Genomic DNA, 26509 nt, shown 5'->3' with positions numbered 1-26509 from the left:
TGTTATGAAGAAATACTTTGGATTTGAAACCAAGTTTTAGGGGCTTTAACACATAAATATCTGGTAGCAAAGGTTGTGCATTGTCTTCCTCTGTCTTCTCTGATAGTGGAGCAGTTATGCTAAATATGTCACAGGAAAGAAGAATGTGTTACATGATGTTTTGAACTCTGTGTTGTTTTGGCACTGGTTACAATAAAGTACAAAAAATTGTAATACAAACATGTTGATCATAGTTTTGATAATAACCAATTCTAATAGAAACTGTTTTCCAACTGTTGTGTCATCCATTTCCACTCAAGAGCCCAAATCAGCAGAGGATAGTTTAAATAATTAATGAGCCTATTACACCTCACTGTTAATGAGTTTCACAGGAGTTTAGTCACCATACAAGAATAGTGATGATTAGCTAATTAGCATCACAGTTCTGCTTGGAGTCTAAATCCACACGGAGGAAATCAAACCATGACTTCAGAGTGCCACAATCAGTGCAACAAACACAACAATCCAAAACTTTTAACTATCCAAAATCCTGGGAAGTTTCATCACAGGCATGGCGTTCAAGAGTTCAACTCTGACTTACCGCTCTTACAGTAGCTATGCACACACACAGATTTTCTATGTAGTGAGGGACCTGCATTTCAGACCAGTCATATCCAGATAAGTGGTTTAGATAATACAGCCAAACTGTGATTGTTTAAAAGAAGGGTAAAGGAAACACACATAACTGAGGTAGGAATCATGACAGTTTACTGCCTTAAACACAAAGTGTTTTTAAAAAAAACAACAAAAAAACGGCTTTGTCCCAAGCAACTCGTTTAAATTGTAATCTTTTTTTGGTAATAGATGGTGTGCATGCACTTATTCACCAGCAAGCCAACGCAGAAGTGCCAAAAACTGCAGTTCCTCAAATGGTCACTTGAGGCTGGCTCCAAAAGTGATTCAATCCCCATAGACCCCCATGTTAAAATGCCCAACTTTACAGCAGAAATAAATATGTTTACATTCTGGTACAATAAAACGGTTTTGCTCTCTAGAGCTAATTTCCCTGTTCATGACAACTGTACAGGGCTGGTGCCTTGCTTTGGATGAATGTTTCCTTTTTTGCTGGATCATCCAGTGAATAGCTGTCAATAGGAGTACTGTTTCAAATGTGACTACACGACCAATACAAATAAACCAATTCTAGTTTCTTGCTTCTTGTTTACTGTATGATGATGTTGATAGGTCAGAATTTTTGAGTTGCAGTGCATTTTGCAAATGCCAGATTGCGAGCAGCGAGCAGCCGTTGCTCTTTCACTCAGTGTACAGCTTGCACATTGCACAGAGGAACAGAAGCCTACTGTCCACTAGCTAGTTGCTTTTAATATAGGTTAAGATAAAAACCATGGCGAAACGAAGTAGTTTGCTTAAGTTTTTCGAGTAGTAACAACACAGGCATGGCTGCTAATTCAGCAGCAACAAGCTGTACTGTTGAAAGACTCTTTTCAATCGTCAGTGGGATAAAAATTGGCATTGCGGCATCAATGATGACATACAGACTGAAATCTTTGTCCCTGCTCTGCTTGGAAAGAGAACTGACTGAAGCGTTGGACTATAATGAAATAATTTCAGTGTTCAGCACCAAGCCCTGTCGTCTCCTGTTGTAATCATCAAAAGTAAGCTAATTGACCATGTAGTAGCCTATTGCCTCTTGCAATATTATTGTTTATTGGGTATAGTTTTTATTGGGTGTACAATTGGATTTTACTACATCTGTTTGATTTTGCTACATCTGTCATCAGTGTGTGTGTGTGTGTGTGTGTGTGTGTCGGGCCTGGCGCCATACTCTTGGGTGGCTTAGCCCCCTTAGTTGTATTTTTTTGCACCCTCTGTTTAAGCTCTATGTAAGAAAAATAGCAAAAATAACAAAATTCTCGGCCAAGATACATGTGACTTTGCTTAGTTGTTTCAGAATTATGGACAGCGCTGTTTGTTGTGTGTATCATGTTAAACGTACAATATTTCCTTCTGAAATGTAGTGAAGTGGAAGTACAAAGTAGCATAAAATGAAAATACCCAAGTAAAGTACAAATACCTCAAAATTATACTTAGTTATATTCCACTTTACGTAACTGGCGATGACGACACTGTGGAGTGCAAACATTCATCGTTCCCCTTGTGTTACCGTTGGCCCTATAAAGTGTTCATCCACAGTCGTCTGTTAGAGGGCTGCAGAGATCTTAGCAGGAGGAGTCTGCCTTTGTGTTACTTCAGGTGTGCACTTTGTTAGTTTTGGTCAGTGCAAATTGCACTTACCTTATTGCCACTGAAGACAGATTTTATTTGTCTTGTATATTTGGTTACAAGACAGAAATATGGCTAAAAACAGCTCACTGGTTGGTGGTGAATCCTTAATGCGAAGCATTAATTACAGAGTCATTTTAGTTCAGATTTTGGTAGCAGTTTTCCTTTGCATTAACTTTCTGCTGATCACAACCTTTTATATGAAGGATTTCTTCTATAAAACCATGCGCTACATCTTATTTGCTAATACATTACTGTCTGATTGTCTTATCTTGATTATATCAAATATCCTGCTCATCTTTGACTATTTTCGTGCAACCATGCAAATCTGGTTATGTCTCATTTTCTATATTTTGTCATCCGTGTACATTCTAGTCACACCGTTTACTCTGATGGCAATGACCCTGGAGCGCTACGTGGCTATTTGCTTGCCTCTGCGGCATGTAGAGCTATGCTCCACACACAGAGTTCTGCCCTGCATCCTCATCATTCACAGCCTCAGCGCTATACCCTGTATTGTGGATCTCTCTATCTTCTTTGCATCAGCCACACTTAACTTCCATAAACAATACAGGGTATGCTCTGTGGAGGTGTTCACATTTCAACGCTGGCAGGGTCATCTTAGGTCATCTATACATCAGTTCTACTTCTTTATCATGTGTGTAACCATTGTGTTCTCTTATTTTAAAATAATGAAAGTGGCCAAAGCTGCATCAGGAGAGAATAAAAAGTCAACATGGAAAGGGCTCAGGACAGTTATTCTTCATGCTTTCCAGCTGCTCCTCTGTCTCATCCAGCTGTGGTGCCCTTTCATAGAAGCTGCAGTACTTCAGATTGATTTCATGTTATACATTAATGTCAGATACTTTACCTACATAACTTTTTATCTTGCTCCCAGATGTCTTAGTCCTCTCATTTATGGCCTCAGAGATGAAAAGTTTTTTCTTGCACTGAAATACTATGCTCTCTGTGGCTTGTACAAGAAATACTCTTTTCATTTGACAAATTAGAACCTTATTCCTTGTATAAAAATGTCAGTGTAATATACTGTTTATTATATGTACTATACTATATTTATTGATTTTTTAAATCAGTGAATATTCCCTCCAATCACTTTGTCTTCACAGTTTATGAATACACTGTTCAGCTATAATCTAAATCTTATGGTCAAATTATACAGCAAGCAGTTTGTGTTCTGATGCACAGACATCAGTATATATCTACTTCTATACTGCTTATATTAATGGTGCTGCTGAAAAAAAAAAACTTATTCTTGATCTCTTTGTGTACAGCTGTTGATGAATGGTTAATCCTCTCTGTGGTTTTGCTCTGTAACTCACACAAATTTCTATTAGTTATTAGTTCCAAACAGGCCTTTGTCCCTTTTTCAAATGTAATGTTTGTTTGTTTTTTATGTCAGTTATTAATCGTGTGGTTTACTTGTTGTATATGGTTCAATTAAAAAAAAGGATTGCAAAAAAGTATCCAGGTGTTTACAATTTAAACCACAGTTGATTCTCTCTTTTGTTGTATTGTTGCAGCTTTTTATTTGAGATGATCTCCAATGTAGCATCAGAACTAGAAGAGAAAGAGCATGTTGAAGGAAAAGGACAACAGGAATGACTACAAATAACTTAATATCAATTTTAAGGCAATTAATATATTAGCAGCCCTGTAATAAAATATAGCTGTTGCTGAACTAGGCAGTTCAGGGGTAAACGTGATTCAGGGCTGTAAAGTATTAGTTTGTTGCAATTGATATTTAATCATTAATTTGTGCACACTAATTAAAAAAAAATGTGACCACTGGTTCTTGGGAAGGTCACAACTAAACAAACGAGACCTAGATTAGAACAAAAAATGGGAATTTTCCTTTAAGATTGCGGGGGTTCAACAGTGTAGAGAGGGAGAGGTGAGCGTTAGCCATTCATTCACTCCTTTCCAGTTAACCCTCTGGTCACAAACTTGCCTGCATTTTAGGCCAACACTGCATCAATGACATACAAATTTTATTTCTGTGCTATTTGCAGGCAAATGTTTGTGTATCTGACATTTACTGTCAATCATACCAATGTACTACATCCATTTAACGCTGTTGAAATGGAAAATAATTCAAAATAATATTAAAATTAGAAAAAATAAAATTAACAAAATAATTTTCCAAGGGAATTCAATAGTCATGAATTCATGACATAGTCATGAGGCCTTACCAGGGGTTAAAGTGGGCTGGAATAATCCGGAACGGCGTTCCAGCACCTTCAATTAATAAGTAAATAAATCTGATCGACAGTTTCATACATAATAATGTCAAGTGACTTCATTTTTCATGGAGAAGGGTCTGTCTGCTGCCTGTAGACCAAGCTGCAACGTCTGGGGCTGATAAATGAAGCCAACGCAGAAATGTCAAAAACTGCAGTTCCTCAAATGGTCACTTGAGGCTGGCTCCAAAAGTGAGTCAATCCCCATAGACCCCCATGTTAAAATGCCCAACTTTACAGCAGAAATAAACATGTTTACATTCTGGTACAATAAAACGGTTTTACTCTCTAGAGCTAATTTCCCTGTTCATGACAACTGTACAGGGCTGGTGCCTTGCTTTGGATGAATGTTTCCTTTTTTGCTGAATATCCAGTGAATAGCTGTCAATGAGTATTGTTTCAAATGTGACTACACGACCAATACAAATAAACCAATTCTAGTGTCTTGCTTCTTGTTTACTGTATGATGATGTTGATAGGTCAGAATTTTTGAGTTGCAGTGCATTTTGCAAATGCCAGATTGCGAGCAGCCTCTGCTCTTTCACTCAGTGTACAGCTTGCACATTGCACAGAGGAACAGAAGCCTACCGTCCACTAGCTAGTTGCTTTTAATATAAGTTAAGATAAAAACCATGGCAAAATGAAGCAGTTTGCTTAAATTTGTCACAAGATGCCGTGAGGAGCAGGAGGAAGAGAATTCAGTTCAAGTTCAGTCATCGTTCTCAACCTAGACACCTCCTCATGTGCCAGTTTCTCCTCAACAAGTGTCGAGTAGTAACAACACAGGCATGGCTGCTAATTCAGCAGCAACAAGCTGTACTGTTGAAAGACTCTTTTCAGTTGTCAGTGGGATAAAAAACTGGCATTGTGGCATCAATGATGACATACAGACTGAAATCTTTGTCCCTGCTCTGCTTGGAAAGAGAACTGACTGAAGCGTTGGACTATAATGAAATAATTTCAGTGTTCAGCACCAAGCCCTGTCGTCTCCTGTTGTAATCATCAAAAGTAAGCTAATTGACCATCTCAGACTGTAAAAGCCTATTGCCTCATGCAATATTATTGTTTATTGGGTATAGTTTTTATTGGGTGTACAATTGGATTTTATGCTGATTTTGCTACATCTGTCATCAGTGTGTGTGTGTGTATGTGTGTGTGTCGGGCCTGGTGCCATACTCTTAGGTGGCTTAGCCCCCTTAGTTGTATTTTTTGCCCCCTCTGTTTAAGCTCTATGTAAGAAAAATAGCAAAAATAACAAAATTCTTGGCCAAGATACATGTGACTTTGCTTAGTTGTTTCAGAATTATGGACAGCACTGTTTGTTGTGTGTATCATGTTAAACGTACAATATTTCCTTCTGAAATTTAGTGAAGTGGAAGTACAAAGTATCATAAAATGAAAATACTCAAGTAAAGTATAAATACCTCAAAATTGTACTTAGTTATATTCCACTTTACACATGCAGCAGTAACTGGCGATGACGATACTGGAGTGCAAACATTCATTGTTCCCCTTGTGTTACCGTTGGCCCTATAAAGTGTTCATCCACAGTTGTCTGTTAGAGGGCTGCAGAGATCTTAGCAGGAGGAGTCTGCCTTTGTGTTACTTCAGGGATGGTTTGGTTAACTGAGGGATTTTGAGCCCTTTGAGCTGTTGATGTGTTTCTACCACATTTATTGTGGATATAGTGTATAACATATGCTACTGGTGTGCTACTGGTTAGTTTTGGTCAGTGCAAATTGCACTTACCTTATTGCCACTGAAGACAGATTTATTTGTTATTGTAGATTCATTTATTTGTCTTGTATATTTAGTTAAAAGACAGAAATATGGCTAAAAACAGCTCACTGGTTGGTGGTGAATCTTTAATGCGAAGCATTAATTACAGAGTAATTTTAGTTCAGATTTTGGTAGCAGTTTTCCTTTGCATCAACTTTCTGCTGATCACAACCTTTTTTATGAAGGATTTCTTCTATAAAACCATGCGCTACATCTTATTTGCTAATACATTACTGTCTGATTGTCTTATCTTGATTATATCAAATATCCTGCTCATCTTTGACTATTTTCGTGCAACCATGCAAATCTGGTTATGTCTCATTTTCTACATTTTGTCATCTGTGTACATTCTAGTCACATCGTTTACTCTGATGGCAATGACCCTGGAGCGCTACGTGGCCATTTGCTTGCCCCTGCGGCATGTAGAGCTATGCTCCACACACAGAGTTCTGCCCTGCATCCTCATCATTCACAGCCTCAGCGCTATACCCTGTATTGTGGATCTCTCTATCTTCTTTGCATCAGCCACACTTAACTTCCATAAACAATACAGGGTATGCTCTGTGGAGGTGTTCACGTTTCAACGCTGGCAGGGTCATCTTAGGTCATCTATAAATCAGTTCTACTTCTTTATCATGTTTGTAACCATTGTGTTCTCTTATTTTAAAATAATGAAAGTGGCCAAAGCTGCATCAGGAGAGAATAGAAAGTCAACATGGAAAGGGCTCAGGACAGTTATTCTTCATGCTTTCCAGCTGCTCCTCTGTCTCATCCAGCTGTGGTGCCCTTTCATAGAAGCTGCAGTACTTCAGATTGATTTCATGTTATACATTAATGTCAGATACTTTACCTACATAACTTTTTATCTTGCTCCCAGATGTCTTAGTCCTCTCATTTATGGCCTCAGAGATGACAAGTTTTTTCTTGCACTGAAATACTATGCTCTCTGTGGCTTGTACAAGAAATACTCTTTTCATTTGACAAATTAGAACCTTATTCCTTGTATAAAAATGTCAGTGTAATATACTGTTTATTATATGTACTATACTATATTTATTGATTTTTTAAATCAGTGAATATTCCCTCCAATCACTTTGTCTTCACAGTTTATGAATACACTGTTCAGCTATAATCTAAATCTTATGGTCAAATTATACAGCATGCAGTTTGTGTTCTGATGCACAGACATCAGTATATATTTACTTCTATACTGCTTATATTAATGGTGCTACTGAAAAAAAAAACTTATTCTTGATCTCTTTGTGTACAGCTGTTGATGAATGGTTAATCCTTTCTGTGGTTTTGCTCTCTAACTCACACAAATTTCTATTAGTTATTAGTTCCAAACAGGCCTTTGTCCCTTTTTCAAATGTAATGTTTGTTTGTTTTTTATGTCAGTTATTAATCGTGTGGTTTACTTGTTGTATATGGTTCAATTAAAAAAAAGGATTGCAAAAAAGTATCCAGGTGTTTACAATTTAAACCACAGTTGATTCTCTCTTTTCTTCTATTATTGCAGCTTTTTATTTGAGATGACTGATTCTTCAAGTGTTTGACTCCTGAAGTATTTAGATGTCCCAAGCCGATGCTGAGGATAGGTATCAGAGGTAGGCCTACATCATCGGTTGTTGCTAATTGACATTATTTCTGTGAGTAACTTGATGACAGAACAAAATGAAACTTGGCTGTTGTTTATTTTGTTCTGTCATCAAGTTACTCACAGAATTAATGTTAATTAACTACAGCTGATGTGGCCTGCCAAAGTTGTTTTTATGTGCTATGCTATGTGCTGAGGTTTATGTGCTGTCTCTGAGCCTGTATCTGTACTCATCCAGAGATCATTTATGATGGGAGAAACTTATTTATTAAAATGATCTATCAAATCACCTCATATCAGTGCCAGGAGTGGCATTCACCCAGTTAAACTTTCATTCATATTAATCATTGGAACTGATCAACTTGATAGTCTTGAACCAGGGCGTTCAGTGTTTGGATTAAGTTGCTCATAAAAATAAAATGTGCCAAATTTAGTTGACTACATCTGTTATTTCAATGTAGCAGATACATATCTAATCAACATTTCATAATATTGTGCTGCTATGTAAATATGGGATACCTAATATTAAAGGACTTGGATCTGGATCAGAGCAAAACAACTTGTTTGGGACATCCCTAATTTAAAAAGAAATCATGTGACCTGAGAGTAGGTGGACTGAAAAAATCAATATAATTCTTGATTCCTTTACCTCTGAGCATACATTTTTGTGCAACCCTGTGACAAGAGTAGTCAGAGTATTCCATATTCAGACTCTCCCAAAAGAGGTTCCAAATATATGGGAAACCAGGTGGTTAATCCTACGTTATCATTCTCTGCAAGGACAGCAATGGTCAACAATGCTCTACAGCAGACTCTATAAGGACCAAGAGGTTATCCTGTTCTAGTGTCTCCAACTCTGCAAGCTGGCATTTACTGACCAAGAGCCTACACTTTGCATTAATCTAAGAATTCCTCAGAAATTAAACCTTTGGATAAGAAGTCATACTCACAACTCAACTCACATTCAACTCACAACTGACTCTGTGTTCAATTCTACAATAGATGACTGTACTGTAGCTCCCCCTTCTGCCACTGCTTCACATGACCAAAAAAGAGACGAACAAAATACACATCAGCAGGCCTCAGTGCGGTCCTCTTTGCCTGGGAGCTGGGGCCCAAGAGATGTACCACTCTCCTGGACATGGGAAATGGATGACAAGAGTCATCAGGCCTTGAGCTGATGTGTCCTATCTGATGAACAACACAGTCACACCAGGATATGTGTACAATCTAAAAATTTGATACATAGCACAGTGTTTGACGCTGCCCCAATGCCCCAGTATTGCTGACAGTTTTGCAGCTATTCAAACTATTTAATAGTTGTTTTATCAAATGGTAAAAAAAAGGTAAATGGCTGCATTTATGTAGCGCTTTTATCCAAAGTGTTTTACAATGATTCTGCTGCTCACTCACCCCTTCACACACAAACACAGATGGCAGCAAGCTACCATACAGCTACCATACAGGTGTGTGTGTGTGTGTGTTGGGCCTGGCGCCATACTCTTAGGTGGCTTAGCCCCCTTAGTTGTATTTTTTGCCCCCTCTGTTTAAGCTCTATGTAAGAAAAATAGCAAAAATAACAAAATTATTGGCCAAGATACATGTGACTTTGTTTAGTTGTTTCAGAATTATGGACAGCGCTGTTTGTTGTGTGTATCATGTTAAATGTACAATATTTCCTTCTGAAATGTAGTGAAGTGGAAGTACAAAGTAGCATAAAATGAAAATACCCAAGTAAAGTACAAATACCTCAAAATTGTACTTAGTTATATTCCACTTTACACATGCAGCAGTAACTGGCGATGACGACACTGTGGAGTGCAAACATTCATTGTTCCCCTTGTGTTACCGTTGGCCCTATAAAGTGTTCATCCACAGTCGTCTGTTAGAGGGCTGCAGAGATCTTAGCAGGAGGAGTCTGCCTTTGTGTTACTTCAGGGATGGTTTGGTAAACTGAGGGATTTTGAGCCCTTTGAGCTGTTGATGTGTTTCTACCACATTTATTGTGGATATACTGTGTAACATATGCTACTGGTGTGCACTTTGTTAGTTTTGGTCAGTGCAAATTGCACTTACCTTATTACCACTGAAGACAGATTTTATTTGTCTTATATATTTGTTTAAAAGACAGAAATATGGCTAAAAACAGCTCACTGGTTGGTGGTGAATCCTTAATGCGAAGCATTAATTACAGAGTCATTTTAGTTCAGATTTTGGTAGCAGTTTTCCTTTGCATCAACTTTCTGCTGATCACAACCTTTTTTATGAAGGATTTCTTCTATAAAACCATGCGCTACATCTTATTTGCTAATACATTACTGTCTGATTGTCTTATCTTGATTATATCAAATATCCTGCTCATCTTTGACTATTTTCGTGCAACCATGCAAATCTGGTTATGTCTCATTTTCTACATTTTGTCATCTGTGTACATTCTAGTCACATCGTTTACTCTGATGGCAATGACCCTGGAGCGCTACGTGGCCATTTGCTTGCCCCTGCGGCATGTAGAGCTATGCTCCACACACAGAGTTCTGCCCTGCATCCTCATCATTCACAGCCTCAGCGCTATACCCTGTATTGTGGATCTCTCTATCTTCTTTGCATCAGCCACACTTAACTTCCATAAACAATACAGGGTATGCTCTGTGGAGGTGTTCACGTTTCAACGCTGGCAGGGTCATATTAGGTCATCTATACGTCAGTTCTACTTCTTTATCATGTGTGTAACCATTGTGTTCTCTTATTTTAAAATAATGAAAGTGGCCAAAGCTGCATCAGGGGAGGATAGAAAGTCAACATGGAAAGGGCTCAGGACAGTTATTCTTCATGCTTTCCAGCTGCTCCTCTGTCTCATCCAGCTGTGGTGCCCTTTCATAGAGGCTGCAGTACTTCAGATTGATTTCATGTTATACATTAATGTCAGATACTTTACCTACATAACTTTTTATCTTGCTCCCAGATGTCTGAGTCCTCTCATTTATGGCCTTAGAGATGACAAGTTTTTTCTTGCACTGAAATACTATGCTCTCTGTGGCTTGTACAAGAAATACTCTTTTCATTTGACAAATTAGAACCTTATTCCTTGTATAAAAATGTCAGTGTAATATACTGTTTATTATATGTACTATACTATATTTATTGTTTTTTTAAATCAGTGAATATTCCCTCCAATCAGTTTGTCTTCACAGTTTATGAATACACTGTTCAGCTATAATCTAAATCTTATGGTCAAATTATACAGCATGCAGTTTGTGTTCTGATGTACAGACATCAGTATATATTTACTTCTATACTGCTTATATTAATGGTGCTACTGAAAAAAAAAACTTATTCTTGATCTCTTTGTGTACAGCTGTTGATGAATGGTTAATCCTTTCTGTGGTTTTGCTCTGTAACTCACACAAATTTCTATTAGTTATTAGTTCCAAACAGGCCTTTGTCCCTTTTTCAAATGTAATGTTTGTTTGTTTTTTATGTCAGTTATTAATCGTGTGGTTTACTTGTTGTATATGGTTCAATTAAAAAAAAGGATTGCAAAAAAGTATCCAGGTGTTTACAATTTAAACCACAGTTGATTCTCTCTTTTCTTGTATTGTTGCAGCTTTTTATTTGAGATGACTGATTCTTCAAGTGTTTGCTACAGTGTATGTCATGTTGATTATACTTGACTCCTAAGGTATTTAGATGTCCCAAGCCGATGCTGAGGATAGGTATCAGAGGTAGGCCTACATCATCGGTTGTTGCTAATTGACATTAATTCTGTGAGTAACTTAATGACAGAACAAAATGAAACTTGGCTGTTGTTTATTTTGTTCTGTCATCAAGTTACTCACAGAATTAATGTTAATTAACTACAGCTGATGTGGCCTGCCAAGGTTGTTTTTATGTGCTATGCTATGTGCTGAGGTTTATGTGCTGTCTCTGAGCCTGTATCTGTACTCATCCAGAGATCATTTATGATGGGAGAAACTTATTTATTAAAATGATCTATCAAATCACCTCATATCAATGCCAGGAGTGGCATTCACCCAGTTAAACTTTCATTCATATTAATCATTGGAACTCTGGCATACATCGGCAAGTCCTGAGCACCTCTACTGCAGCAGCATGTGTGGTAGCATCTGAAGCAAACTACCCAGAAATTCACAAACACCAACAAATTTCCTGTCTTCTAAATATAAATGTCCATTTCAGACTTACTGTACTCACTTAGTGTCCATACTCACTCAGAAACTCGGTGCAAAATGTGTTTCCCACACACACTTGGTCTCTTCTCCTCCCTGCTAGCAAGGGCGATAGCTAACGTTAACTAGCAACAGTTTATGGTTATGGTTATGGTTATCGCATTTACGCCAGTTTAGTAGAACTGACAACTTGCAGAGGCTCCACAAGTGTCTTTATAGCACGTGTTCTCTTTTGTCAGAAAGTGACTACACAGCAAAAAAGGAAAATAACTATTGTGGTACGCAGAACAAAGTAAACAAAGACCAGAAATGGTAACAAAGAAGACACCATGAGGACAGGAAGGACAGAGATCTCCTGAGAGCTCAAATAGCTTCGGACAAGCTTTTTGGGTCCATTTCCTCTGTCACTCGTGCTTTAAGAGGCTGCAAGAGGAGAAGGCGCAGCTGAGCCACCATCTGCCACTTGCACCTTCTTCTAGCGAGGAGACGAGGTGCATCACTGCAACACCACAGTGAGGAGAAAAGCGTGCAGGCTGGACAGAGCACAACCAGCTCCTGCCACATCAGCCATCTCCCAGAGTGGCCCATGCTGAGTTGAAAAACACAGACAGATCCCCACAGAAGTTGGCCTACGCAGGGGGCAAATCACAACAAAAGTCATCTCAGGGCACCTTTCACATAGAGCAGGTCTGAACTGTACTCTTTAATTTTCAGAGAGTAGACAATATGTTGCAATATATTGGTGAATTTAATGTTACTTGATTGTGATTCCTGCCCTTTTAGCACAATTTAGCTCAAAAGTAGCTAAAATCAGCCTAAGTGTGCACAACTCAGTAAGCTAGCGCTTGCTTCGGTTGGAGGTAGCAGGGTGTGTTTCCAGAGTGTGAAAGGCAACACCCTGCACTCCCTATTTGGGAGATCCTGGCTCCAAAAGGAAAAGATGTCACCCACCATAAGGTGCAAATTAGACTTTAGTCTTTAACACTGGCCCACATAACATATACAAGCTTTCTTTCTACACTGTTTGTAATACTGTATGTATTTGTCGCGTGGAAACACTGTAACCCCTAATATTTGCTCAGAATAGGCAGGTTACTTATGTATTGCATATTTGATTGTATATAACTACACACACACACACACACATACACACACATACAAACATACTTTGCAAACCTGATATACAGTAGGCAGGTATTATGAGTTGTTTGCATTTCTGTGGGAAAAAACAAAAAAATCTGGAGGACTTGATGGTGCATGTTGTTGCCCTGGCTCTGTTGTCCAACTGCTCCTATAAATTCTGCACTCATGTACAGCCCTCTCTCAAAAGGCGACACAGAACTCTGCAGAGGGCACTCTGCAGGCATGGTTTGGTAAACTCAATTATCTTATTGTATGCTCTTGACCTGTTGATACATTTCTTTCAAACCTTCATATATGCCATATAATATTGCTGGGTTTTGTGTTTGTTTTAATCAAAGCAAATGTTTGTGGACTGAAATTATTTTATCTTTCCACCACAGAAAAGCACCTTCCTTTAGAAAACCTTTCAGATTATAGTAACACAGTTTTTATATAGATCATTTCTTTAATTTTGATTTGTGTTTAGAGATAAAGGAATTGTGCCTAAACTCCTTGTGTATTTGATTATAGCAGAGAAATATATGGCTGATAATAACTCATTGGCTGGTGATGAATCTGTAATGCGAAAGATCAATGACCGGGTCATTATAGTTCAGGTGTTGGTGTCAGTTTTCCTTTGCATCAACTTTCTGCTGATCACAACCTTTTTCATGAAGGATTACTTCTACACAACCATGCGCTACATCTTATTTGCTAATACATTACTGTCTGATTGTCTGTTTCTAATCATATCTGATATACTGCTCATTTTGAACTATTTCCATTTTACCATAAAGATGTGGTTGTGTCTTATTATATACATTGTTTTGTCTCTGCATACTTTTGTCACACCATTTACTCTGACAACAATGACACTGGAGCGATACGTAGCCATTTGCATGCCCCTGCGACATGCAGAGCTGTGCTCCACACGCAGCACTCTGCAATGCATCCTCATCATTCACAGCCTCAGCTCTATACCCTGTATTTTTATTCTCTCCATCTTCTTTGCATCTGCTACCCACAGCTTCTACACCCAGAACAGAATATGTTCTTCACATATGTTCATGTTGCGGGGTTGGCAGGGTCATCTTAGGTCAGCAATAAGTCAATTCTACTTCTTGATCATGTGCATTACCATTGTTTTCTCTTATGTTAAAATAATGAAAGTGGCCAAAGCTGCATCCGGAGAAAACAAAAAGTCAACATGGAAAGGGCTCAGGACAGTGGTTCTTCATGCTTTCCAGCTGCTCCTCTGTCTCATCCAGCTGTGGTGCCCTTTCATAGAATCTGCTGTACTTCAGATTGATTTAATGTTGTTCATCAATATCAGATACTTTAATTACATTACTTTTATTCTTGCTCCGAGATGTCTGAGTCCTCTCATTTATGGCCTCAGGGATGAAATGTTCTTTCATGCACTGAAATACTATGCTCTCTGTGGCTTGTATAAGAAACAATGATCAGGTTTATTTTGCTCAACAAATTAAAGTCATGTTATTTTGCTACTAAGATAAAATGTTTTGCATTTTGTTTATAACTTTATTTATGATGCTATTTTATGGAAACATGATTTATTGAATCCTGTTGCAACAACGACAAAAATGATAGAAAATCATGCATGTTTTTGGGATGTTTACATTTGCTATTCATGAAGTGTGATTACGTTGTTCCAGCGTGTACATTTACTAACAAGATATTACACTTACTCATACAATATTCTGCTTTTCATTCCTAAATTGCTTTTAATTTGATATCATTTATTTACTTACTTACTTACCTATTTATTTTGAAAATAAACACTTATGCTGTCTATTTTGCATGTGTGTGTGTTTCATTATAGTGAAGCCTCTGGCTCCATGAATCCACTGCTCTTTGAGTTGTTTTTTCAGTGTGCCCCTCTCACGAAGGTCCAACAGCAGAAAGTGTTATTACATCTTCTGCCAGGCAGGCAATATTGCACTGAAGCCACCTTTCCGTCACATAGACTGTTGGAGCATTTGAAAACAACTTTACATAACATTCCTGGCATATTGGTGAGCCAGTACACTTAAAAGACCCCTCTCATCTCACTACTGACACAAATCACTTGCTTTTGCAGAGATGTGCAGATCTTTGGACAGTGTACTTAGCATGATCTGATGTATTTCATTCATTTTGGTACAACATACTAGGAGCACAAGTGTAAGAGTAGTAGAATGAGAGACTTAAATGTGTTATGATTTAAAATAATTAAAATCCATGCACAATGGCAAGTTTACAAGGTGGTTGAGAGAGAAATAGCTAGAGGTACACATGAATGGTACATTTTTCCATCCATCATGGACCTCACAGGCCCACAATAGAGTGTATGAGGTGAGGCTGGGCTCACCCAACCTTTTCATTACCACTACAGACATAAAATAACTCTCAGCCAATAGTTTCACTTGGCTGTAGACTGCAGAATGACTACAACCGTAAAGATTATACTATACATGAAGGTTACCAAGCTAGAACAGAGTTGCTGCTTATGGTTGGTGGCATCTTTTCCATTTGGAGCCAGGACCTTCAAAGTAAGGAGTGTGGGGTTTTGCCTTTCACATTCTGGAAACATGCCACACTACTTCAGACCAACTCTACCTTACTGGGAACACCGAGCGGTGCACTTGAGCCCCAGAACCAGGGAGAGCAGCAGGTGAGCAAACAGCAACGCCCACATGGCAGACATCAAAGCTACTATAAGTCTTCAAATCTTATTAACAGAGCAATGATTTCCAAAATCACCACTAGCACACTTATTAGAGGACCTGAATGTAGTGATTGAGACCAATATGACTTGCTTAAAAAAGTAATTGACTTAGTATTTCTAGGGAGATGTTGACACTATTTTGGTAAGTGAGACTGCTGCTGAAGCTTTGTTACCCTCAGATGAACTTCACAATGCAGTTTCATTTTGCACAACTACTTAAGAGTGACACATGCCCACTAGGGATGTGTAGAGGGCCCAGTATTTGTATTTTTATCTGTATTTGTTGAGGCAGCAAAATATATTTGTATTTATATTTGAATAAAAGTGGAAAGAGGCTTAAAAATTCTGTTGTTTTTATTATACTTTCATTTTTAGAAAATTACAATAAGTGTTCATGAATAAACTACCTTATGAAGGAGGTCCCCACAACAGGTCTTGAACTGGAGTCTTTCAGATCATAGATGACTGTGCTGACTACTGAGCTAAAACTTTACTCATCGCCTCATTGAAGACAGACCTCTACCTATTTATACACCCATAACACAGAGACAGCACACTGTGTAACGTGTAGAGAAGAACTAATAAGGCGACTGTTGCTTTGCACTTTTCATTTATTGCCTATTTTTATACAACCAAAGTTTGTGGAAAGGAGAAGGGGAATAACAGGTTATGGAGAGTCCCTCGAGAGCACTTCCCATGTGTCACTAGCTCAGCTTTATCTCTGAACACCCCCAACTCCGGGACTGATGTCCAAATAAGGAAATGTGCGTCATGTAGCAGGTGGATGTGACTCCCCTCACTGAGACCTGCTGATAGACATAACAGCGGAGCAGAGGAGAGAGACTGAGATAGCGATGTAACCGACCTGTGCGCTGGTATTAGACATGTTTTTTTTTCTTTCCGAAAACAAATAATTTTTGAAATAATGTATTTGTATTCAGGCACACTCCTAATGCCCACCACCACCAAATTAGTAAATAATCCTTCCAACATCAAAGGGTGCATTCAGCTATTATCAACTTAGAATATTAATGCTTTTCATCCAGTGTACAAAAGTGTTTTTTCTCTGGAGGCTCCTTCATTGTGGTTTTGTTTGCAGGCCATAGTTAGCTTGCTTGCTCAGGCTTCTGCATACCTTACAAATAGACAGTGATGATGACCACAACACATTCATTACATTGTTCACTGTATTAAGGCAATCCACAATTAAATATTTATAATTCTGTTAGGCCTGCTGAGATGTGTAAATATAGAGCTATCTGTTATAAATTGAGAGGCTTTTTTATTTGGCATGATAAAATAAAATTCTCAGAGTGAAGTAAAAAAAAACATAAACATTTCCTATGGAAAGGAGCTTAATTACTGAGGTCACTCTAGAGATTTTTAGTGTCTAACTATGGATAGCCAATTAGTGATACTAGTAGTAAGGGGCAGTGATGACACTGTGTTGAGCAAAGTTTCATTTGGTATCATTCTGGCATTCTGGTATGTTCTTGTCACTCCTATAAAATCTTCCTGCTCCACTTGAACAGAGCTCAGCTGAAGCCATTGTTCTTTGAGTATGGGCCACAATGTGGGACACATTCAACATTCACATGTTACTGCAGGGAAGTTTGATTTTTGTCTTTTGTCTGTACTTGAACCAGCATCTAATGACTTCAAAGAACATTGGACTTAACATTTGTCTTTATGTAATAAGATATATGTAACATATATGTGATATTGATGTTATAAGATACATCAGTTAACTTTTGGTAGTGCCTAAAATATTTTAGTATGACTAATGATTCATCGGTTGGTGGTGCATACTGGCAGCGTTATGGCCAGGTCATTATAGTGCAGCTTCTGGTGGTAATCTTCCTTTACATCAACTTGTTGCTCATTGTAACCTTTTTTTCAAAGGATTTCTTCTACACAACCATGCGCTACATCTTATTTGCTGTTACACTGCTGTCTGATAGCTTGTTATTAATCATGTCTGATATACTGCTCATTTTGACCTATTTTCGTTTTACCATGCATATTGGCATATGTATCATTATGTTTATTGTTGTGGTTCTTTACACTTTCGTCACACCAGTTACTCTGACAGCAATGACCCTGGAGCGCTTTGTGGCCATTTGCATGCCCCTGCGGCATGCAGAGCTCTGCTCCACACGCAGCGCTCTGCAGTGCATCCTCATCATTCACGGCCTCAGCTCTATACCCTGTATTTTTATTTACTCCTTCTTCTTTGCATCTGCTACCCACGGTTTATACACCCAGGACAAAATATGCTCTGTGGAGATTTTCATCTTGCGTAGTTGGCACGATCATTTTAGATCAGCTATAAGTCAGTTCTACTTCTTGATCATGTGCATTACCATTGTTTTCTCTTATGTTAAAATAATGAAGGTGGCCAAAGCAGCATCAGGAGAGAACAAAAAGTCAACATGGAAAGGGCTCAGGACAGTGGTTCTTCATGCTTTCCAGCTGCTCCTCTGTCTCATCCAGCTGTGGTGCCCTTTCATAGAATCTGCTACACTTCAGATTGATTCAATATTGTTCGTCAGTGTCAGATACTTTACCTACATTACTTTTTATCTTGCTCCGAGATGTCTGAGTCCTCTCATTTATGGCCTCAGGGATGAAATGTTCTTTCATGCACTGAAATACTATGCTCTCTGTGGCCTGTATAAGAAACAATCATCAGATTTATCTTGTTTGACAAATTAAAGTCATGGTATTTTGCTACTAAAATAACATGTTTTGCATTTGTTTCTAGCCTTATTTATGATAGTATTTTATGGAAACATGATTCAATGGATCCTGTTGCAACAACAACAAAAAATATTTAAAAAATCATACTTTTTTTTGGGATGTTTACATTTGCTATTCATGAACATGTGTGCAACTACATTTTCCCAGCCCATTTCCTGTACATTTCCTAACAGTATATTACACTGACTCACATGATCTCCTGCCTTTCATCCCTGAATTGCTTTAGATATCATTTACTTGTTACAATGAAAACTGTCTTGAAAATAAACACTCTCATGCTGCCTATTTTGCACATAAGTAAGTAAGGAAGGAAGTAAAGTTAATTTATATAGCACCTTTCACAGACACTAGTCACAAAGTGCTTCACAGGCACACAAAAAAAAACAATAAATAAATAAATCAAAGATAAACATCAAATTAAACACACAGGAGAAAAGCAGGCATAAAACACAAGTAAAAACATAAAATACCACATGCTACCTAAATGCCTGTCTGAACAGATACATTTAAAACTGCTTTTTAAAAGAGTCCACAGAGGGGAGACTATTCCAAAGCTTAGGTGCTGGCAACTGGAATGCACGTTCTCCTTGAGTCTAAAAATGTGTTTAAGGGACACTTAGGAGCCTGGTTAGAAGATATAAGACCTTGGTTCGTGGTGTGGGGGTGCAGAAGGTCCACGATATAATGTGGAGCCTGGCCATACAGGGCTTTATAAGTGAGCACCAAGATTTTAAAATGAATTCTAAAATTAACAGGAAGCCATGTAGAAAGGTAAAAATAGGTGTTATGTGTGACAATCTGTTGGATCATGTTAAAAGCCTAGCAGCAACATTTTAGACAGTTTGTAAGTGGTCCAAGGAAGATTTATTAAGGGAATTACAGTAGTTTAGACGTAAAAGCATGTATTAGCATCTCCAATTCAGCTCACATACCTGCCTTTGGCTATGTTACTGAAATGAAAGAAATATTAGTCTGTCAGCATCCTAATATAAGCATCAAAACTCATGGATTGGTCAAAAATCACACCAAGATTACGCAGACTAAACCGAGAGCAAGGATAAGGCACCAAGGTTCTGTCTGATCACTGAATGAAGGTGATCAGGAGCAATAATCAAGACTTCAGTTTTATCTGCATTTAACTGCAGGAAATTATTTGCCATTCAGTTCCTAATTGCATCTAAACAGTTGTTCAATACAGACAGTCAATATGGATTTCTTCAGCATACAAATGATAGGAGATGTTGCTGAAACAAAGGTTATGATATTGTAACCCTAGTTCTATAAGCACAGGCAGAGCCCTCTACTGGACTTTATGGGTAATACTCTCCTTCAATCACACTCACTGAAATTTGCATGTGCTTAGCCTGTCAAACAGGACATGCCTACTGATTACATGCATCCCGCACCCTATATAAGCAGCGTCTCGCTGCCGCGCACCATCCAAAACCACTTCAGTGGACAGCCTGGGAGCAGTAGGGTCCCACGTGTGGAGGGCACTGCCTGTGCTTATAGAACTAGGGTAACAATATCGTAACCTTCATTCTATCTCACACAGGCTCCGTCCTCTACCGGACTCCATGGGTACAGTTGGCGGAGTCCGATGAATGTATGCCTTGCCATGCCATATCATCAGACTGCCTCACTGAGCCTGGCCAGTGCCGCGGCCCACCTACTGCTTTATAATCCCAGCCGCTTAGCAAAGCAGTAGGGGGCCCAACCCAGTCAAGTTAACATGGACCAGAGCTGGGTGAAAAAAAATGGCCTAACCTCGCAGGGGTCATAGGTTATATACCAAAGACCCTGCACACCCCATTTCCCGTGTCATCTTGAATCACAGGAGAATACTGGCGTATAATTGCCCGGGGGGGGCAATTATACGCCAGTATAATTAGAGGTTACAAATTTAGCAATAATGACTTGTTGAAAAAAGTGATTGACTTAGTATTTCTAGAGAGAAGTTGACACTTTTTGAATGGGACTCAGTTGGAGCCAGGGATTTTTTGGAGCCAGCAACTAGCGGCTGTCGTTGGCATTGCACTTTAAGGTACTTCCACATTGGCTTCAGCTTCAAGTCATAGTAGTTGCTGCTTGTGTCTGGTGCCAGAACAAACACAAACAGTAAACCTATTAATGACTACCGGCACAAACCTACTAGATTTTGGTAACTCAGACTGCTGCTGAAGCTTTATGTTAACCTCAGATGAACTTCACAATGCAGTTTCATATGGCACAATCACTTAAAAGTGACACATGCCCACCACCTCCAAATTAGGAAAAAATCCTTCCAACATCAAAGGGTACGTTCAGCTATTATCAACTTAGAATATTACTGCTTTTCATCCAATGTACAAAAATGTTTCTTCTCTGGAGGCTCCTTCATTGTTGTTTTGTTTGTGGGCCATAGTTAGCTTGCTGGCTAGTTCAGGCTTCTACATATCTTACAAAAAGACAGTGATGATGACCACAACACATTCATTACATTGTTCACTGCATTAATTTAAATAGGCAATCTATAATTAAATATATATAATTCCATTAGGCCTGCTGAGATGTGTAAATATATAGCCAGCTGTTTTACATTGTGAGGCTTTTTTATTTGGCATGATAAAATAAAATTCTCCAAGTGAAGTAAAAAAAACATAAACATTTCCTATGGAAAGGAGCCTAATTACTGAGGTCACTCTAGAGACTTTTAGTTTCTAACTATGGATAGTCAATTAGTGATACTAGTAGTAAGGGGCAGTGATGACACTGTGTTGAGCACCAAGTTTCATTTGGTATCATTCTGGTACATTCTTGTCACTCCTATAAAATCTTCCTGCACCACCTTAACAGAGCTCAGCTGAAGCCATTACTCTTTGAATATGGGCCACAATGTGGCCCACATTGAACAGCCACATGTTACTGAAGGGAAGGTTTGATTTTTGTCTTTTACCTATACTGTTATAGCATCTAATGACTTCAAAGAACAATGGGCTTAACATTTGTCTTTATGTAATAAGAGATATGTAACAATATATGTGATATTATTATTATAAGATACATCAGTTAAGTTTTGATAGTGCCTAAAATATTTTGGTATGACTAATAATTCATCGGTTGGTGGTGCATACTTGCAGCGTCAGATCAATGGCCAGGTCATTATAGTGCAGCTTCTGGTGGTAATCTTCCTTTACATCAACTTGTTGCTCATTGTAACCTTTTTTTCAAAGGATTTCTTTTACACAACCATGCGCTACATCTTATTTGCTGTTACACTGCTGTCTGATAGCTTGATATTAATCATATCTGATATAATGCTCATTTTGAGCTATTTTCGTTTTACCATGCAGATTGGTATGTGTGTCATTATGTCTATTTTTGTGGTTCTTTACACTTTTGTCACACCAGTTACTCTGACAGCAATGACCCTGGAGCGCTTTGTGGCCATTTGCATGCCCCCGCAGCATGCAGAGCTCTGCTCCACACGCAGCGCTCTGCAGTGCATCCTCATCATTCACAGCCTCAGCTCTATACCCTGTATTTTTATTCACTCCTTCTTCTTTGCATCTGCTACCCACAGCTTCTACACCCATGACAAAATATGTTCTGCAGAGATGTTCATCTTGCGTAGTTGGCACGATCATTTTAGGTCAGCTATAGGTCAGTTTTACTTCTTGATCATGTGCATCACCATTGTTTTCTCTTATGTTAAAATAATGAAGGTGGCCAAAGCTGCATCAGGAGAGAACAAAAAGTCAACATGGAAAGGGCTCAGGACAGTGGTTCTTCATGCTTTCCAGCTGCTCCTCTGTCTCATCCAGCTGTGGTGCCCTTTCATAGAATCTGCTGTGCTTCAGATTGATTTAATGTTGTTCATCAATATCAGATACTTTACCTACATTACTTTTTATCTTGCTCCGAGATGTCTGAGTCCTCTCATTTATGGCCTCAGGGATGAAATGTTCTTTCATGCACTGAAATACTATGCTCTCTGTGGCCTGTATAAGAAACAATCATCAGATTTATCTTGCTTGACAAATTAAAGTCATGTTATTTTGCTATTAAAATAACATGTTTTGCATTTGTTTCTAGCTTTATTCATTATGCTTTTTTATGGAAACATGATTTAATGAATCCTGTTGCTACAGCAAAAATGATCGAAAATCATACATGTTTTTGGGATGTTTGCATTTGCTATTCATGAACAACTGTGTGATTACATTGTTCCAGCCTGTATATTTACTAAGAGTATATTACACTGACCCACACAATTTCCTGCTTTTCATCCCTAAATTGCTTTTAATTTGATGTTATTTACTTGTTACAATGAGAACTGTCTTGAAAATAAACACTCTTGTGCTACCTATTTTGCATGTGTGTGTGTTTCATTATAGTGAAGCCTCTGGCTCCATGAATCCACTGCTCTTTGAGTTGTTTTTTCTAACAGTGTGCCCCTCTCACGAAGGTCCAACAGCAGAAAGTGTTATTACATTTTCTGCCAGGCAGGCAATATTGCATCGAAACCGCCACTTCATCACATAGGCTGTTGGAGCATTTGAAAACAACTTGACATAACATTCCTGGTATATTGGTGAGCCAGTACACTTAAACAACCCCTCTCATCTCACTACTGACACAAATCACTTGCTTTTGCAGAGATGTGCAGATCTTTGGACAGTGCACTCAGCATGATCTGATGTATTTCATTCATTTTGGTACAACATACTAGGAGGACAAGTGTAAAAGTAGTAAAATGAGAGACTTAAATGTGTTATGATTTAAAATCATTAAAATCCATGCACAATGGCAAGTTTGCAAGCTGGTTGAGAGAGAAATAGCTAGAGGTACACATGAATGGTACATTTTTCCATCCATCATGGACCTCACAGGCCCGCAATAGAGTGTATGAGGTGAGGCTGGGCTCACCCAACCTTTTCATTACCACTACAGACATAAAATAACTCTCAACCAATAGTTTCACTTGGCTGTAGACTGCAGAATGACTACAACCGTAAAGATTATACTATACATGAAGGTTACCAAGCTAGAACAGAGTTGCTGCTTATGGTTGGTGGCATCTTTTTTATTTGGAGCCAGGACCTTCAAAGTAAGGAGCGTGGGGTTTTGCCTTTCACATTCTGGAAACATGCCACACTACTTCAGACCAACTCTACCTTACTGGGAACACCGAGCGGTGCACTTGAGCCCCAGAACCAGGGAGAGCAGCAGGTGAGCAAACAGCAACGCCCACACAGCAGATATCAAAGTTACTATAAGTCTTCAAATCTTATTAACAGAGCAATGATTTCCAAAATCACCACTAGCACACTTATCAGAGGACCCGCATATAGTGATTGAGACCATAATGACTTGTTGAAAAAAGTAATTGACTTAGTATTTCCAGGGAGAAGTTGACACTTTTTGAATGGGACTCAGTTGGAGCCAGTTTTTGGAGCCAACATCTAGCGGCTGTTGGTGGTATTGCACTTTAAGGTACTTCCGCGTTGGCTTCAGCCTCAATCCATAGAAGTTGCTGCTTGTGTCTGGTGCCAGGACAAACACAGATGGTAAACCTACCAATGTCTACCAGCACAAACCTACTAGATTTTGGTAACTCAGACTGCTGCTGAAGCTTTATGTTAACCTCAGATGAACTTCACAATGCAGTTTCATTTTGCGCAATCACTTAAGAGTGACACATGCCCACCACCACCAAATTAGGAAAAAAACCTTCCAACATCAAAGGGTACGTTCAGCTATTATCAACATAGAATATTAATACATTTCATCCAGTGAACAAAAGTGTTTCTTCTCTGGAGGCTCCTTCATCATGGTTTTGTTTGCAGGCCATAGTTAGCTTGCTTGCTCAGGCTTCTGCATACCTTACAAATAGACAGTGATGATGACCACAACATATTCATCACATTGTTCACTGTATTAATTCAAATAGGCAATCTATAATTAAATATATATAATTCCGTTAGGCCTGCTGAGATGTGTAAATATATAGCCAGCTGTTTTACATTGTGAGGCTTTTTTATTTGGCATGATAAAATAAAATTCTCAGAGTGAAGTAAAAAAAACATAAACATTTCCTATGGAAAGGAGCCTAATTACTAAGGTCACTCTAGAGACTTTTAGTTTCTAACTATGGATAGCCAATTAGTGATACTAGTAGTAAGGGGCAGTGATGACACTGTGTTGAGCACCAAGTTTCATTTGGTATCATTCTGGTATGTTCTTGTCACTCCTATAAAATCTTCCTGCACCACCTGTACAGAGCTCAGCTGAAGCCATTACTCTTTGAATATGGGCCACAATGTGGCCCACATTGAACAGCCACATGTTACTGAAGGGAAGGTTTGATTTTTGTCTTTTACCTATACTGTTATAGCATCTAATGACTTCAAAGAACATTTGTCTTTATGTAATAAGAGATATGTAACAATATATGTGATATTGTTATTATAAGATACATCAGTTAAGTTTTGGTAGTGCCTAAAATATTTTAGTATGACTAATAATTCATCGGTTGGTGGTGCATACTTGCAGCGTCAGATCAATGGCCAGGTCATTATAGTGCAGCTTCTGGTGGTAATCTTCCTTTGCATCAACTTGTTGCTCATTTTAACCTTTTTTTCAAAGGATTTCTTTTACACAACCATGCGCTACATCTTATTTGCTGTTACACTGCTGTCTGATAGTTTGATATTAATCATATCTGATATACTGCTCATTTTGAGCTATTTTCGTTTTACCATGCAGATTGGCATGTGTGTCATTATGTCTATTGTTGTGATTCTTTACACTTTTGTCACACCAGTTACTCTGACAGCAATGACCCTGGAGCGCTTTGTGGCCATTTGCATGCCCCTGCGGCATGCAGAGCTCTGCTCCACACGCAGCGCTCTGCAGTGCATCCTCATCATTCACAGCCTCAGCTCTATACCCTGTATTTTTATTCACTCCTTCTTCTTTGCATCTGCTACCCACAGCTTCTACACCCATGACAAAATATGTTCTGTGGAGATGTTCATCTTGCGTAGTTGGCACAGTCATGTTAGGTCAGCTATAAGTCAGTTCTACTTCTTGATCATGTGCATTACCATTGTTTTCTCTTATGTTAAAATAATGAAAGTGGCCAAAGCTGCATCAGGAGAGAACAAAAAGTCAACATGGAAAGGGCTCAGGACGGTGGTTCTTCATGCTTTCCAGCTGCTCCTCTGTCTCATCCAGCTGTGGCGCCCTTTCATAGAATCTGCTGTGCTTCAGATTGATTTAATGTTGTTCATCAATATCAGATACTTTAACTACATTACTTTTTATCTTGCTCCGAGATGTCTGAGTCCTCTCATTTATGGCCTCAGGGATGAAATGTTCTTTCATGCACTGAAATACTATGCTCTCTGTGGCCTGTATAAGAAACAATCATCAGATTTATCTTGCTTGACAAATTAAAGTCATGGTATTTTGCTACTAAAATAACATGTTTTGCATTTGTTTCTAGCTTTATTCATTATGCTTTTTTATGGAAACATGATTTAATGAATCCTGTTGCAACAGCAAAAATGATAGAAAATCATACATGTTTTTGGGATGTTTGCATTTGCTATTCATGAACAACTGTGTGATTACATTGTTCCAGCCTGTACATTTACTAACAGTATATTACACTGACCCACACAATTTCCTGCTTTTCATCCCTAAATTGCTTTTAATTTGATATTATTTACTTGTTACAATGAGAACTGTCTTGAAAATAAACACTTTTGTGCTACCTATTTTGCATGTGTGTGTGTTTCATTATAGTGAA

General features: G+C 38.5%; 7 protein-coding genes across 7 annotated transcripts; all 7 read left to right on the top strand.

The window, feature by feature from the left end:
• The first annotated feature begins 2354 nt into the window (after window positions 1–2354).
• On the top strand, window positions 2355–3293 carry LOC121898986 (odorant receptor 131-2-like). The gene has a single exon (XM_042414529.1). The coding sequence runs from the start codon at window positions 2355–2357 to the stop codon at window positions 3291–3293; it is 939 nt and encodes a 312-aa protein (XP_042270463.1).
• Window positions 3294–6370: 3077 nt separating this feature from the next.
• On the top strand, window positions 6371–7330 carry LOC121899256 (odorant receptor 131-2-like). The gene has a single exon (XM_042414957.1). It carries the CDS (start codon window positions 6371–6373, stop codon window positions 7307–7309), a length of 939 nt encoding a protein of 312 aa, XP_042270891.1. The 3' UTR covers window positions 7310–7330.
• Window positions 7331–10052: 2722 nt separating this feature from the next.
• Window positions 10053–10991, top strand: LOC121898984 (odorant receptor 131-2-like). The gene has a single exon (XM_042414526.1). The coding sequence runs from the start codon at window positions 10053–10055 to the stop codon at window positions 10989–10991; it is 939 nt and encodes a 312-aa protein (XP_042270460.1).
• Window positions 10992–13711: 2720 nt separating this feature from the next.
• On the top strand, window positions 13712–14814 carry LOC121899183 (odorant receptor 131-2-like). Its single transcript, XM_042414833.1, has one exon. It carries the CDS (start codon window positions 13769–13771, stop codon window positions 14687–14689), a length of 921 nt encoding a protein of 306 aa, XP_042270767.1. The 5' UTR covers window positions 13712–13768; the 3' UTR covers window positions 14690–14814.
• Window positions 14815–17730: 2916 nt separating this feature from the next.
• On the top strand, window positions 17731–18669 carry LOC121898983 (odorant receptor 131-2-like). The gene has a single exon (XM_042414525.1). The coding sequence runs from the start codon at window positions 17731–17733 to the stop codon at window positions 18667–18669; it is 939 nt and encodes a 312-aa protein (XP_042270459.1).
• A 3125-nt stretch (window positions 18670–21794) lies between these two features.
• LOC121898980 (odorant receptor 131-2-like) lies at window positions 21795–22739 on the top strand. The gene has a single exon (XM_042414523.1). It carries the CDS (start codon window positions 21795–21797, stop codon window positions 22737–22739), a length of 945 nt encoding a protein of 314 aa, XP_042270457.1.
• Window positions 22740–25209: 2470 nt separating this feature from the next.
• On the top strand, window positions 25210–26154 carry LOC121898979 (odorant receptor 131-2-like). The gene has a single exon (XM_042414522.1). The coding sequence runs from the start codon at window positions 25210–25212 to the stop codon at window positions 26152–26154; it is 945 nt and encodes a 314-aa protein (XP_042270456.1).
• Window positions 26155–26509: the final 355 nt, after the last annotated feature.

The sequence above is a fragment of the Thunnus maccoyii genome, chromosome 6 (genome assembly GCF_910596095.1).
Source record: "Thunnus maccoyii chromosome 6, fThuMac1.1, whole genome shotgun sequence".
NCBI classification, from domain to species: Eukaryota; Metazoa; Chordata; class Actinopteri; order Scombriformes; family Scombridae; genus Thunnus; species Thunnus maccoyii.
The sequence above is the reverse complement of the archived record's forward strand: the minus strand, read 5'-3'. Positions and strand labels throughout refer to the sequence as shown.